The sequence below is a fragment of the Phacochoerus africanus genome, chromosome 2, assembly GCF_016906955.1.
Source record: "Phacochoerus africanus isolate WHEZ1 chromosome 2, ROS_Pafr_v1, whole genome shotgun sequence".
In the NCBI taxonomy this organism is placed as follows: Eukaryota; Metazoa; Chordata; class Mammalia; order Artiodactyla; family Suidae; genus Phacochoerus; species Phacochoerus africanus.
In genome coordinates, this window is record NC_062545.1 from 272,950,263 (window position 1) to 272,966,276 (window position 16,014).

The 16,014-nt window shown below is 54.9% G+C and overlaps 1 protein-coding gene across 2 annotated transcripts in view; it reads left to right on the forward strand.

Moving 5' to 3' along the window:
• MIGA2 (mitoguardin 2) overlaps positions 1-6,350 on the forward strand; it is a 29,855-nt gene extending 23,505 nt beyond the window's left edge. For both annotated transcript variants that reach the window (XM_047768633.1, XM_047768634.1), the window contains exons 12-16: positions 1,886-1,984; positions 2,317-2,451; positions 3,173-3,226; positions 4,168-4,284; positions 4,554-6,350. In XM_047768633.1, coding sequence (XP_047624589.1) covers positions 1,886-1,984; positions 2,317-2,451; positions 3,173-3,226; positions 4,168-4,284; positions 4,554-4,760 — 612 coding nt within the window. In that variant the 3' untranslated portion in view covers positions 4,761-6,350. The remainder of the gene's footprint in view (positions 1-1,885; positions 1,985-2,316; positions 2,452-3,172; positions 3,227-4,167; positions 4,285-4,553) is intronic.
• The last annotated feature ends 9,664 nt before the right edge of the window (positions 6,351-16,014 follow it).

The following is a 16,014-nucleotide window of genomic DNA, read 5'->3' on the forward strand; positions in this document are numbered from 1 at the left end:
AGTGCCCACACCCAGGCGCTGGAGTTGCAGCATCAGGCTGCCTCCACATTGTGCCCTGTGCCAGATGTGAAACCTCTCCAGGCCTCAGTCACCTTGTGTGTAATTGGACGTGTCCTGGGGACCTCAAGAGCTGGCATCCCACGTGCTTATTGGCCATCCAGAGAGTTAGCAAGGGCCAGCCTTCATCTTCATTGTCATCATTTACAGACGAGGAAACTGAAGCTTAGGGAGGTTAAGGCCTGGCCTGGGGTCATCTGAGCAAATTCTTTCTACAAACTCTTTCTTGAATTCTTTCTTCAAATTCTTTTATCCATCTATCCATCTATCTATTTTTGGCTGCTCCCATGGGATATGGAAGTTCCCAGACCAGGGATCAAACCCAAGCTGCTGCAGTGACAATGCTGGATTCTTAACCTGCTGTGCTGTGAGAGAACTCAGCAAATTCTCTTAAGTTTTAAAACTTTTATTATTTTTTTTAATGGAAATGCAGTTGATTTACAATGTTGTGTTGATTTCTGCTGTACAGCAAAGTGATTCAGTTATAGGCATACACTCTTTCATGTTCTTTTTTCTGTTATGCTTTAGAAAATAGGGGTTTTTAAAAAAAGATTATAAAAATGATTCAGGGGTGCCTGTTGTGGCTCAGCGGCTAATGAACCCAACTAGTATCCTTGAGGATGCAGGTTCCATCCCTGGCCTTGCTCGGTGGGTTCAGGATCCAGCGTTGCCGTGAGCTGTGGTGTAGGTCAGCAGCTACAGCTCCAATTTGACCCCCTAGCCTGGGGACCTCCATGGGCCGAGAGTACGGCCCTCAAAAGACCAAAAAAAGACGATTCATGCTCACAGTTCCCTTTTGGTGCATCAGCTGAAGGATCCGGTGTTGTCACTGCAGCCGCTTGGGTTGCTCCTATGGCGTGGGTTCGATCCCTGGCCTGGGAACTTCTGTATGGCATGGGTATGGTCAAAAAAAAAAATGGGGGGGGGGGGATTTATGCTCATTGTAGGAAAAAACTAAGATGATGCCAAAAAAAAGCAAAAAGAAAGAAGGAAAAATCATCCCCCCACCCCACCCTGTTCCCATTTTGGTGAGCATCCATCAGGTGCGCCCCCTGCCTGTGGTTATTAGAAATGGCATCAACCTACCCAAGCTGCTCTGTTGCCGGCTTTCCCCACCCCTCACCCCGCCCTGTGCCAGCTCTTGGACACATCACTGATCTGAAGCCTCAAGATTCAGATCTGTAAAGTGGGCACAGTACTGGGCCATCCTCATAAGACTCTCTGAATTGAACTGATCCATATTAGATCAGTCCTGGCACGTAGCTGCTTCCCTTGTCTGCAAATTATACCTCTGTGTCTGCACATTGTGTTGGAAGCCCCAGCCAGGCCTCCTGTCCCCGAGAGTGGAGAATTCCGCCTGTGCTCTGACCATCTTCGCAGCTGTTGGCCGCACTCCTGAACACCATCGATTGCCTGATTGCGTTACACAAGCCAGCTCATCCACTCCCCCAGCATAGCCCCGCGTGTGCGACCCTAGAGTCTCCCCTTTCACCAGAGCGGCCCAGGGTCAAGGAGATTTGGGTCTCTGGCAGCTGGCTCTGCCTCACGTCCTCGCACGTCCTTCCAAAGTCAGCTCCTGCTGTGGTGCGTTGGAGCCCAGGTGTGAGCTGGTGTGAGATGCTGCTGGGTGCCCTGGTGTCGCCACTCTCCCAGACATGCGCCAGGCTCTGCAAAGGCGCATCGAAGCGGGCCCAGGACACCTCCTGCCTCATTCCCTCCACGGCACCTGCTCAGGGCTCGGCCTTGCCCCGCCTGCCTCTGTGGATCTAGTCCAGCTGGGTCTCAGGGCCTCCCCCACAGCCAAAACAGGCTCGGCTTCTCCCCACAGAGCCCCAAAGGCTTCCTGGAGAGCTACGAGGAGATGCTGAGCTACGCCCTGCGGCCGGAGACCTGGGCCACCACGCGGCTGGAGCTGGAGGGCCGAGGGGTGAGTGGTTTGTGCTGAGCCTCCGTGGCCTGGGGATCCCCCCGTATGTGAGATCCCAGAGCAGGGAGAAGCGGCCTATGGGGAGCTCTGCCTGGATTCCGAGGCCCGAGGTGGCTCCATCAGGCTGTAAGCCCCGCTTCCTGCTCTGTCTCAGGCCCAGGCTGGGGGCAGAGGCGGGGGCGTGGGCAGCTACACGCCACTGCAGAGCGGCGGTGTGTCTGCTCGGCCAGGGGTTCCCACCCAGTTGCCCCCCCACACACACACCCTGCCCGCTCCGGCCTCAGTCTTCCCGGCTGAACAGCGGCCTTGGAGCACCGTCCATCCCCCCACAGGTGGTTTGCATGAGCTTCTTTGACATCGTGCTGGACTTCATCCTCATGGACGCCTTTGAAGACCTGGAGAACCCCCCATCCTCGGTGCTCGCGGTCCTGAGGAACCGCTGGCTGTCAGACAGCTTCAAGGAGACGGTGGGTGGCTGACCCTACTCCCAGGCATGCCCACGCTCGGGTGACCCCACGCTTGCGCCTGGACCCCCCCGCCATCCCTCTGTCCCTGGCTTTGAGCATCCAGGCTGGCTCCCCAGCCGTCAGGGTGCAGTCACCCTACCAGGCATGCTGCCCGCTGCTTTAACTGGGGCTGTGGGGCCTGGGCAGAGCTGGCACCTGCCCTGGAGGAGCGTCCCAGGAGAGCCCCTTGCTCTCTCTCGCTGGCACAGAGCGTGTGTGGTGAGCATTGCACAGTGGTCTCACTTGGGCAGCTCTACTGGAGCTGTGCTGCCATGAACTCCATGCCATCTGAACGCACTAGATCAAGTTAAAATATGGGGGAGGGGGAGCAGTCCATTGAGCCCAGGGCCCCTGTGCTGTGTGGCTGTGTGTGTGTGGGGGGGGGGCTTTCACAGGAAGCTGTTAAGTGGCAACCATGGGTCCCACAGTGACTGAGTGGGACTGGGTCGTGGGCCACTTTACAGAGGAGGAATCCGAGGCCCAGCGCTCAGTGGCTGTTCCAGGGACCCGTACAGTAAGGGTTAGAGCCAGGATTCAGGTTTAGGTGTGTCTGGCTCCTAATCGAGGGCAGGGGAGCAGCAGAGCCCAGGCCGCTGTCCCGTCTTCCTCGGGGTGGGGCAGGCCGGGGGTGGGTGGTGGCTGCAGGCCTGGCTTGTTAGTCTGATCCCCATCTTTGATCTAGGCGCTGGCCACTGCTTGCTGGTCGGTCCTGAAAGCCAAGAGGAGGCTGCTGATGGTGAGTGAGCTAGCAGGGCCCCTGGGGAGCGCCGTGCGGGGCCCTGGCTGTGGCGCCCAGCTCAGCTGACCCTCCATTCCGTGGGTGCTGGACCCTGGTCTCTGGGCGGAACAGGATGTGGTGGGCACGGGCACGGGGTGGGGCAGGGAGGTCTGCCTGAGTCCCTAGCACCTTTTGGCCTCTGTCAGGGCACCTTACCTTTCCCTGGACCCGGAGGGCCTCAGAGGCACACGTAGGTCAGTTTCAACTTCCTGCCCAGGGCCCAGCACAGAGCAGGCCTTCGGGAAACGTGCAAGAGGGGAAAGGAGGGCATCCTCAGAGGGAGGGAGGGCACGTGCCCCTGGGAGCAGCCAGAGCCTCCCTCCGTCCATGGGGCTGCAGCATCTGCACGGCCGGCGGACAGCTGGCTGCGCCCTCTGGGCCCCGATCCAGCGTTCCTCTGCCAGCCAGGCTGGCTACCCCGCTGATACCAGCTGCTGCCGCCTCACACTCGGGCACCTCTAGTGCTGATCTCACCCGGGCCCCTCCTCCTGCAGCCCTGCCCACTGCCCTGAGGTTGCCCCTCCACTGCAGAGGTGGAAACCGGAGCACTAGAAGGCCCAGCCACGGAGTTCCCGTCGTGGCTCAGTGGCGATGAACTTGACGAGTATCCATGAGGATGTGGGTTCCATCCCTGGCCTCGCTCAGTGGGTTAAGGATCCGGTGTTGCCATGAGCTGTGGTGTAGGTCGAAGATGCGCCTCGGGTCTGGTGTTGTGTGGCTGTGGTGTAGGCCGGCAACTACAGCTGCAGCCCCTAGCCCAGGAACTTCTGCGTGTCATGGGTGTGGCCCCGAAAAGCAAAAGCCCCAGTCACTTGCCCGCCGGCAGCGGCGTCACCCAGCAAGGACGTGAATGAGCCAGCCTCCCTGTCCTAGCCCTCAGCCTTGCCACCCCCCAACAGGTGCCTGATGGCTTCATCTCCCATTTCTACTCCGTATCGGAGCACGTTAGCCCTGTCCTAGCCTTTGGCTTCCTCGGACCCAAGCCTCAGCTCTCTGAAGTCTGTGCTTTCTTTAAGGTAAACAGGGAGTGCGGTGTCTGCTGTCACCTGTCTGGGCCCTGCCTCTGCCCAGGGGACAGGACCCCGGGAGGTGCCAGGAGTGGAGCGAGGGGCTGGGCGGGGTGCCTTCCACTGGGAGCCTGACCCACTGGGTCCAGAGGAAGCACCGGGAGGGCAGGAGTGGGGACAGGAAGGACTGGGTCGGGGCTCCAGTGGCCACAGCAGAAGCTCTGGGGGGCCGGGAGCAGGGCCCTTGGCCCTGGCCCGACCCCAGCCCTGTGCCCCAGCACCAGATCGTTCAGTACCTGAGGGACATGTTCGACCTGGACAACGTGCGCTACACATCGGTGCCAGCGCTGGCGGACGACATCCTGCAGCTGTCCCGGCGCCGCAGCGAGATCCTGCTCGGCTACCTGGGGGTGCCAGTGGCCAGCAGCCCCAGCCTGAACGGCGTACTGCCCCAAGAGAACGGGCCCCTGGAGGAGCTGCAGTGATGGTGGTGCTGGGCTGGGCCTGGTTCACATGGGTCACGGCAGAGAGAAGGCCCTTTGCGTTGGCACTGGAGGTCTGGCCATGAGCTGTGGCAGAGCCCAGGCCGTGGTGGCCAAGGGCGCCGGCCCCTGACCTTGCCCCCACCCCCACCCCCACCATCTGGGGGGTCCCCAGGGCCTGGAGGGCCAACCTCCTGCAGAAGGATGAGCCCCAGAGGGTCCATCTGCCTCTCCCGGCTGTTCCTGGGGGAAAGCGAGGCTGGCCCCGTGGCCAGTGGAGCCTGAGGGAGACAAAGGTGTTGTGAGGAGAACCGGGGGGGGGGGGGACAGGCAGAGATGGAATGTCCTCGGTGTGGTCCCCAAGCCTCCCGCCACCCCAGGGCTGCTGCCGAGCTGGGCTGGGAGGTGGCAGGAAAGATGGGGTGGCCGGGCCCCGTGGTAGGGCAGGCTGCGCTGGACAGCCTCAGAATCTGGGCATCCGGCTGACCCGTCCTGACAGCCCGCTGCCACCCTAGAGAGTTTGCAGCTCCAGAGCTGGCCCGTGGGAGCCACAGAGTGTGGCTGGGGAGCAGCTTGGTGGGGCAGCAGGCCTGGACCGTGCAGAGGCGAGCCTGCTTTCCGTGCGCTCTCATCTGGGCGGACTGGGCCCTTGATGAAGCCAAGCACTAAACCCGGACGCTGTGCCCTGACATTCCCCAGCCCCGCCAAAGATGGTCATTTCTCTCCCCACCTCTGCCGCCACCAAAGACGGAGGAGGTGGGGCTGGCCCTCCTGGCCCCCAGAGCCCAGAGCTCCCTGGCTGGTGCGGGGTCCTGAGCTGGAGGCTCTGACCAGGGGGTCAGCTCAGGCCCCAGGGGCCACGTCGGAGGGAGTCAGAGGTTGCAGGCAGCTGGACCAGCATTAGGACATGAAACCCGCCCGGCACTGTGCTTTCGACTGGACGCACAAACGCTCTCAGGCCACGCAGGGACGGGGAGCCCGCCTCACGGCTGGTCCTGGCGAGGAAGGCTGGTCGGCATTTGTCCCCCCCGTCACGGGGTCTCTGTCAGTCCTGCAGACTCACTTCTCTTACAGTGGTTTCTCCTGAGGTGGGATGTTTTATTTATTGCCTTAACATTTTCTTTTGAGGCCTGCCCCCTTTCCAGGCCGAAGGTTCCAGGCTGGGGCACAGGGAGGGGATGGGAGAGGGCCCATCATCCCGGAGCCCTGCGCCCTCTGCCACGAGGTCCCTCCCGCCTCCCGACAGCAGGACCGCCACGGATTAACCCTGATTCTGGCTCCAAACGCACCCCCCAGAGGAGGTCGCTGCGCTGCCTGAGAGGGAGCAGCCTCCTGCGTGGGAAGGACCGGGCCCTCCTCCACCCTGACCTGCTGATCATGTGCGCTTCCCCGCTGAGAATAACCGAGAGCCTGGGCCCCAGGCTGCTCTGATCTGCCCCCGAGTCCCACAGAAGCTGTGTTTTCATTTCGTCTTTGTTTACGCGTCCATGCACTGCCTCTGGCACTTGATTTGTCACGGCTTCTGACTTTTGTACCTAGAGCGGGTGCGCCTCAGCTCTGCATCCAATAAATGACTCAGATGATTCCCTTCCACACTGCTGTGTACATGTGGCCATTGCTTCCTGGGGGCCTGCTCTTTGGGGGGCAGTTTGGGGGTAGTTCCAGGAGGGCAAAGTAGCCCTGTGGGAGCTGTGACTTCACTTGGGGTTACCTGTCCCCTGCAGGGAGGGCTCAGGTGAAGGCAGGGAGGGTGCCAGTGCAGGGCTTAAGGGCACCAGTGTGGGTGGGTGGCACCTAGGTAAGGTCATCTCGCATCTCTAAGATAGAGGTGGGTTTTTTTTGTTTTGTTTGTTTTTGTCTTTTTAGGGCCACACCTGCGGCATATGGAGGCTAGGGGTCTAATCAGAGCTTTAGCCGCCAGCCTACGCCACAGCCACAGCAACGAGGTGTCCGAGCCACATCTGTGACCTACTCGTCTGTGACCCCACAGCAACACCAGGTCCTTAACCTACTGAGCGAGGCCAGGGATTGAACCTTCGTCCTCATGGATACTAGTCAGATTCAGTTCCACTGAGCCACGATGGGAACTCTTAGCATGCATATATATATATATTTTGTTGTTGTTGTCTTTTTGCTATTTCTTTGGGCCGCTTCCGCAGCATATGGAGGTTCCCAGGCTAGGGGTCCAATCGGAGCTGTAGCCACCGGCCTACGCCAGAGTCACAGCAACGCGGGATCCGAGCCGCATCTGCAACCTACACCACAGCTCACGGCAATGCCAGATCGTTAACCCACTGAGCAAGGGCAGGGATCAAACCCGCAACCTCATGGTTCCTAGTTGGATTCGTTAACCACTGTGCCACGACGGGACCTCCCAGCACGCATTTCTTTTTCCTTCATAATTTCATGCATAAAGGATTCATTGCTACTGTATTTTGTTTTGGCTGTTTTGTTTTGTTTTTGGCTGTACCTCTGGCATGTGCATGTTCCCCGGCCAGGGATTGAACTCAAGCCACAACAGTGACCTGAGCCGCTGCAGTGCCAACGCCAGATCCTTGATCTGCTGTGACACAAGGGAACTCCCCTCCTTACTGCTGATCTTAGCAACCTCAGGATGTGTTTTTTTCCCCCTTTCCTTATTAAGTTGAGAATTTTCACCTTTCCCCTGAAAGGCAGCACTTAACAGCTTCTCTTTGGCGTCTCTGAACTGCCAGCATCACTCCTCGCATGCCTGGGAGCCATTATTTAGTAAAATAAAAGTCACTCAAGCACTGATAACTCAGGTGGCTGCTGAGGGAGGTAGCAGGTTGGACATGGAAGCTCCTGACAAAGAGATGATCCCTCCCGGGTGGACACAGCAAGATGGCTCGAGATGGCATGAGATTTCATCATGCTACTCACAACGAATGGTGTGCATTTTATTTTGTATATTTTTATTCTTTTTGTTTGTTTTTGGTCTTTTTGCCATTTCTTGGGCTGCTCCCATGGCATATGGAAGTTCCCAGGCTAGGGGTCGAATCGGAGCTGTAGCTGCCAGCCTACGCCAGAGCCACAGCAACTCGGGATCCGAGCCGCGTCTGCAACCTACACCACAGCTCACGGCAACGCCGGATCCTTAACCCACTGAGCAAGGGCAGGGACCGAACCCACAACCTCATGGTTCCTAGTCGGATTCGTTAACCACTGCGCCACGACGGGAACTCCTATATTTTTATTCTTACTTGCTTGTCTTTTTGCCTTTTCTAGGGCTGCTCTTGCAGCATACGGAGGTTCCCAGGCTGAGGTCTAATCGGAGCTGTAGCCGCCAACCTACACCACAGCCACAGCAACTTGGCATCTGAGCCTTGTCTGCGACCTACACCACAGCTCATGGAAAAGCCAGATCCTTAACCCACAGATCAAGGCCAGGGATTGAACCCTCAACCTCATGGTTCCTAGATGGATTCGTTACCCACTGAGCCGTGACGGGAACTCCCGGTGTGCAATTTGAAATGTATGAATTGGGGAAGTTCCCGTTGTGGCTCAGTGGTAACGAGCCCCACTAGTATCCATGAGGATGTGGGCTTGATTCCTGGTCTCGCTCAGTGGGTTAAGGGTCCCATGGCATTGCCATGAGCTGTGGTATAGGTTGCAGACATGGCATTGCCATGAGTGGTATAGGTTGCAGACATGGCTCGGATCCCATGTTGCTGTAGGCCAGCAGTTCTAATTTGACCCCTAACCTGGGAACTTCCATATGCCGCAGGTGGGGCCCTATAAAGCAAAGATAAATAAAATGTATGAATTGTTTATTTCCAGAATTTTCCATTTAATACTTTTGGACCGTGGTTGACGGAGGATAACTGAAATCTTGGAAAGCAAAACTAGATAAGCAGGATAACTAGAAAACAAACAAACAAAAAAAACAAAAACACCTTCACTTTGAAAATTTTAAATTTTGTACAGCAAAAGTTAAAACCATATAAAGAATACCCATAGAACCAACACTTCAAGTCAGTAATTAACATCTTGCCATGTTTACAGTTCTTTTCTAAAATATTTTAGAGGAGTTCCTATTGTGCGGCGGAAACAAATCCGACTAGTATCCTTGAGGATACAAGTTCGATCCCTGGCCTCGCTCAGTGGGTTAAGGATCTGGCATTGCCGTGAGCTGAGATCTGGCGTTGCTGCGGCTGTGGTGGAGGCCGGTGGCTGGGGCGCCAATTCAACTCCCCACCTGGGAATCTTCACATGCCCAGGGTGCAGCCTTCAAAAAAAAGATCGGGAGTTCCCATCGTCGTGCAGTGGTTAACGAATCCGACTAGGAACCATGAGGTTGAGGGTTCGATCCCTGGTCTCGCTCGGTGGGTTAAGGATCCCATGGCGTTGCCATGAGCTGTGGTGTATGTTGCAGACGCTGCTCGGATCCCGCATTGCTGTGGCTCTGGCACAGGCCGGTGGCTACAGCTCCAATTCGACCCCTAGCCTGGGAACCTCCATATGCCGAGGGAGCGGCCCAAGAAATGGCAAAAAGACGGGGAAAAAAAAAAAGGTTGTTCTTGGAGTTCCCTCACAGTGCAGCAAGTTAAGGATCTGGTGTTGTCACTGCTGTGGCTCAGGTCACAGCTATGGCCCAGGGTTGATCCCTGGCCTGAGGATTTCTGCATACCTGGGGCATGGCCAAAAAAGGAAAGGTTAGGCGGTTCTCCGGCATAACCACAGTGCCAGAATCACACCTTAAAAATGATCGTGGCTCTCTGGACTTTCCACTGTGGTGCTACGGGATTAGCAGCATCTCTGGAGCACTCGGACACAGGTTTGATCCCCTGCCTGGCACAGGGATTCCGAGTTGCTACAGCAGCTTGGATCTGATCCCTGGCCCTGGAACTCCATAGGCTGTGGGTCTGCTGGAAAAAAAAAAAGAAAAGAAAAGAAAAAGAAAGATCAATAGCTCTCTTAACATCTGCTGGGATTCAGAAAAGAAGCTTTTCCTGATCAACTGGAGGTGGACTTAAGTTCCATCTAAAAGAATAAATTTGAGGAGTTCCCGTCGTGGCGCAGTGGTTAACGAATCTGACTAGGAACCATGAGGTTGCGGGTTTGGTCCCTGCCCTTGCTCAGTGGGTTAAGGATCCGGCGTTGCCGTGAGCTGTGGTGTAGGTTGCAGATGCGGCTCGGATCCCGCGTTGCTGTGACTCTGGCATAGGCCGGTGGCTACAGCTCCGATTGGACCCCTAGCCTGGGAACCTCCATATGCTGCAGGAGCGGCCCTAGAAAAGGCAAAGAGACAATAAACAAACAAACAAACAGAGTCATGCAAGACGTGGTCTTTCATGCTTGGCTTCCTTACACAGAGTAATGGTTTTGCGATAAGCAATGAGGTCCTACTGTAGAGCACAGGGAACTATATCCAATCACTGGTGATAGAACATGACAGAAGATACTATGAGAAAAAGAATGGGTATGTGTGTATGACTGGGTCACTTTGCTGTACGGCAGAAGTTGACAGAATGCTGTAATCAAGTATAATAAAAAATGTAAAAAATAATGGTTTTGAGATTCATCCATTCTAAGGCATGAATGAGTATTTTATGGCTCTGTTGCCGAATAGCATTCTGCAATGACTCCTTTTTTGAATACCGCTATGGACTCGTGGGTTATTATTTATTTGATCTTTACAATCATATTTCTGATGTTCAAATGGCCACAAATTTGGCCAGCAGGCTCCCCTCTGAGCTGCCTCGGGTCCTTCTGACCCGAGCACCCCCACCCCGGTCTTGGAGAACTTCTTTTCTAGCATCTCGAGTCCCAGGATTCCCTGAGATCAGAGCTGGGAAGGCCCTCAGGGGAGTCCTGGCCCATCTATTTCTGTGGCAGACAGTGGACAGTTACCATGGCCCCCACATATCATGGCTCTTGGAATCCTTGTATGGTCCCCTCCCATGTCAGCTCTGACCTTGGCCTTGTGACTGGCTTTGGCCCGTGGGGTGAGAGTGCGGAGCCCTGGTGTATTGAACTTGCCCTCTTGAAGAGTATTTGTGGTCGTGAAAACTTTGGCTCCTCTGCGGGGGAGCCCACGTGGAGAAGAATGTGGCACCCTGGCCAGCAACCCCAGCCAAGTATCATCTTTGAGGGGGGCCCCTCAGATCACACAGGCCCAGCTGAGCTGCCAGCTGCATGAGTGACCAGCAGAACGGAGCCTGGCCACGTTGCAGATCTTGAACAGTAAGCATGGCTTAAAGGCACAAGGTGTGGGGTTGGCTTGTTACGCAGCAGTAGGTAGCTGATTCCAGCCCCCTTACGGATGAAAGGGGAAACTGAAAGAGGAGGATGGCTGCCCCAGCACGCACAGCCGATCCTGGCAGCCCCAGGGTGGACAGCTGTGAGCCCTGAATCCAGTACCATGCTCTAGCCACACCCTCTGCCCTTCACCTTGGAATTGTTCGCATTTACGTTAGTTCATGAGCAGCTGCAGGGCTTCTCCCCCATGAGATGGATTCTCTGCAGTGTCGGGGGCGTGCAAGGGGTAAGATCTTGCAGTCTTGTCGTTAGCCCATCAAGTGCTCTGCGAACAGTGGTTTCAATGACCATATAAAAGGCCGTCCCAGTATGTACACAAACGCAACAGGACAGCTCAAGAAGGATCATTCATTCACGCCGGAGCCGGCGTGCACCCCATCTGCTTGCAAGAGCCAACAGTGTGTCCCTTCCCAAGTCCCCATTCGGAACCACTGTGGTGGTGGCTGGAAAGTGGCCAAGGGACAGAGTATTTGCACTAAGGCAATCAGCACATGTCACAAACCAGGGGAGCTTGTGGCCCTGGGAGATTGAGCCAGACAATGTGCCTCAAAGATCTGGCTCTATGGTGTTTGGAACTCCAGGCCCTGACTTCTAGAAGCTTCTATCCTAAGAGACAGACAATGAATGGCTCCTCTCAGAGGTTTGAAACCAAAGCTATCACTTCTACTTTGCGACTCTTTGTTTTTCTTTCTTTTTTTTTTGGTCTTTTTGCCTTTTCTAGGGCCACTCCCGTGGCATATGGAGGTTCCCAGGCCAGGGGGCTAATCGGAGCTGTAGCTGCCGGCCTACACCACAGCCACAGCAACACCAGATCCGAGCTGTGTCTGAGACCTACACCACAGCTCACGGCAATGCCGGATCCTTAACCCACTGAGTGAGGCCAGGGATCGAACCCACAACCTCATGGTTCCTAGTCGGATTTGTTTCTGCTGCGCCATGAAGGGAACTCCACAGCAGGAACTCCGGAAGGACAGTTTTGTGAGTGTGGCACCCTTGCTCCTCCTCATCCTTGACTTCCATACGTGGCCTGGCACCGCCCAGGAGCTCAAATAGTCCCTCCAGTGAATGAATGAACCCCTAATCTGGAGGTTGGCTGCTTGACACACTTCAAGGAAATAGGCCCCTCAAGGGGAAGAGTTTCCTAGGGACTTTGAGCGTGTGCCAAAGTGGCTGGGGCGCTGTGCAGAGTTAGACTTTGTGTCTCTAATCTGGGGGCTGCCCTTCTTGTCAACTCCCTTCTGGAGGAGAGGCCAAACTAAGAGGCTGGCCCTGCTCGGAACAGCTGGCGCTTGTTTGGGGACGCCTCCGGGCAGTGGGAGGAGGCGGCCTGCAATCTGGTTGATGAGGGAGTTACCGTTTTGTCTCAGCAGAAACGAATCTAGCATCTATGAGGATGCAGGTTTGATTGCTGGCCTCGATCAGTGGGTTAAGGATCTGGCATTGCCATAAGCTGTGGTATAGCTCACAGATGGGGCTCGGATCTGGCCTTGCTGTGGCTGTGGTGTAGGCCGGAGGCTACAGCTTTGATTCGACCCCTAGCCTGGGAACCTCCATATGCGGCAGGTACGGCCCTAAAAAGCAAAAAAAAAAAAAAAAAATCCAGTTGATGGAGCTCAGGGTGGTTCAGAACCTTGGCCTACCCATCAGGCAGACCTGGATTCCGATCCGAGCTCTGCCACATTCTAGCCAGGTGACCTGCAAATGGTGGTGGGACACTCAGAACCTTACTGTCCTCAACTGTCAACTGGGTGTGTTAAGAGCTGCTTCAGCAGAGCTCCCTGGTGGCGCAGTGGGTTAAGGATCCAGCATTGTCACTGCTGGCACTCAGGCTGCAGCTGTGGCGTGAGTTTGATCTCCGGCCCTGGACCTTCTGCATGCCGTGGGTGTCGCAAAAAAAAAAAAAAATAAAAACCAAACTGCCTCAGAGACTGTAATGGAGCTAACACGAATGACCAAGGATGCAGCACCTCCCGGGATGCTCGGAGAGCTACCAGGGCCGTCGCTGGTCCACCCCTGAGGTCAGGGAGGAGGCAGGTGGCTCCCGCAGCCTCCCACGGGTCTCCTCGCGGCATTCTCGCCGATACCACCTGGCTCCTCATCCACATGGCAGATCTGACCTGTCATCTCCCATCTCATGGGGCCCTGCAATGGCTCCTGGGCACACCTCCATGGAAAAACATCCGTTGGTACACAAAGATATGCACAAGGCTGTGCCTAGCAGCACCAGCCCTAACACCCCAGATCTAGCAACACTCCAATGTCCACCAAGCGTCGAATGGAAAATAAACTGTGTGTTCACACTATGGAACACGTCACAGCCAGAGCGAACAAATTACAACGAGAGGTTGCAGCACGGAGCTCACAAACACGCGCCAGTGGAAGCCATGGGCAAAAAGTACATAGCGTGGGGCTCATGGAAAGTCCATAAACCAGACTAACCTCATGAATGGTGCCAGCAGTTGGAACAGTGGTCACCCTGGGGTGACGAGATGGGGTGTTAGGAGCTCCAGGAGCTCTGCTTCCTGAGCTGGGGGCTGTTAACACGGGTGTGCTTAGTTTTTGAAACTTCATCAAGCTGCCCACATTCGATTTCTGGATTTTCTCGCATGCGTGTTAAGTTTTGATTTTTTTTCAAAGGCAAGACTCAAACAATGAAGTCATCTTCAAGGTCCCCTCTGTACTGACCAACTGCGGCCCAAAGTTTCAGGCGGCCAGGCCCCTGCAGAGCCCCTCTCCCCCAGCACCTTACCTCTCCCGCTCTCTCACCCATGTCACCTTGGGCTGTGCCCTCTGCCTGGACAACCCACCCCGGATAACTCCCTCTCACACTATAGTTCCTCACCCTTGTCACTTCTCCAGAATATTCTCCCTGAGGGGAGATGGCTCTGAAGCCAGAGGGGCCTGGGTTTCAGGGACTCGGCCTTTCAAGTCTATTTGTTCAGCTGTGAAATGCCTCCTAGCCATGGAGGGGCAATGCACCCAGACAGGATGGCTGCCCAGCCCCTGGGGACTATTCTGGGAAAGTCACAGCCCACACCTCACACCTCCTCTGCTCAGAGACTAACAGTGGCAGTGCCTGAGGTGGCTGAGGGCAGGTGACAGGGAAATGGGGCCAGCTGATCCGGAGGGAGCTGAGGACAGCTGAGAGGTCCTGGGGGTGCTCCCGGCTCACTGGTGGGTTCTGAGTCCCCGTCATCTCCCCAGCCCTTTGGGCCCTGCCTGGTACTGACTCCAGTTGCCTGGCTGGCTCACAGAGGAAGCCACTCTGGTCAGCGGCATTCTCTGCTGTAGGCTCACTTCTCCTCGTAAGCACTTAGGCTATTTACCAGATACTTGCTCTGATCTATAACAGGCCCTGTCTTCAAGTGGCCCACGTCTTCAGTGTGGCTGGAACCACTAGAGAAGAATGTGAACTCCAAGGCTGCAACCCACATCTACTGGATCAACTCTGGCCCCATTTTCTACAGGCTGATCTTGGTGCTGCAAGTTGTCAGAGAACCACTGTTTACTGGGAGAGTCAGACAAGGAACCACGTACAGTCCAGTGTGGTCAGTGCTGGGGCAGGAGAGGGGATGCAACTGCGGGAGTCCAGGGGCGGCCCCTCTCCTGGTCATGGAAACGTCTAAGTTAGAACATACACCAGAGCCAGACTGGGCCAGGCCGAGTGGGGCAGAAGAGGGGACGCACTCCAGGCAGCTAGAACAGCATGCGCAAAGGCTAAGAGACCAGAGGGGCCACTTTACCTGGACTCATGTACTGCAGTCCAGCTGGAGAGACAGTGGGGGTAGGAGAGCTGGGTAGTAAGGCATGGCTGTTCACACAGGGCCTTATAGGACATTGAGAGGAATGTTTTGAGAAAATAGGTATAGGTGAAAAACCAGCCCTTAAAATGCTCCCAGGATGCCTTGTGAAGCAGCACAAATGTGACCGAATCAACAAATCTGTGTTAATTGAATGAAATAAAGGATGGAGTCTCTTAATTTCAATTAAGCTTCCACTTGGCATCATTGGGCTTCCTTCCATAAAGCATTTAGGGGGCCAACTGTGCGCCCTGCCTTGGGAGTCCCCTCTCCCACTCCCACCCCTACTTCCCAACTTTAATAGAAAGGTTGTAAAAGACCCAGAATTGCCAAAGCAATCCTGAGAAACAAAAACCAAGCAAGAGGCATAACTCTTCCAGACTTCAAGCAATATTACAAAGCCACAGTCATCAAAACAGTGTGGTACTGGCACCAAAACAAACATACAGACCAATGGAACAGAATAGAGAACCCAGAAAGAAACCCTGACACCTATGGTCAATTAACCTTTGACAAAGGAGGCAAGAGCATAAAATGGGAAAAAGAAAGTCTATTCAGCAAGAATTGCTGGGAAAACTGGACAGCTGCATACAAAGCAATGAAACTAGAACACACCCTCACACCATCACAAAAATAAACTCAAAATGGCTGAAACACTTAAATATAAGACAAGACACCATCAAACTCCTGGAAGAGAACATAGGCAAAACGTTCTCTGACGTCAGCCTCATGAATATTTTCTCAGGTCATTCTCCCAAGGCAACAGAAATAAGAGCAAAAATAAACCCATGGGACCTAATCAAACTGACAAGCTTTTGCACAGCAAAGGAAACCAAAAAGAAACCAAAAAGACAACTTACAGAGTGGGAAAAAATAGTTTCAAACAATGCAACGGACAAGGGATTAATCTCTAAAATATACGAGCAACTTATACAACCACCTAATGGAAAAATGGGCAAAAGACCTGAATAGACATTTCTCCAAGGAAGATGTACAGATGGACAACAAGCACATGAAAAAATGCTCAACATCGCTGATTATTAGAGAAATGCAAATCAAAACTACCACGAGATACCACCTCATACCAGTCAGAATGGCCATCATTAACGAGTCCACAAATAACAAGTGCTGGAGGGAGTGTGGAGAAAAGGGAACCCTCCTGCACTGTTGGTGGGAAT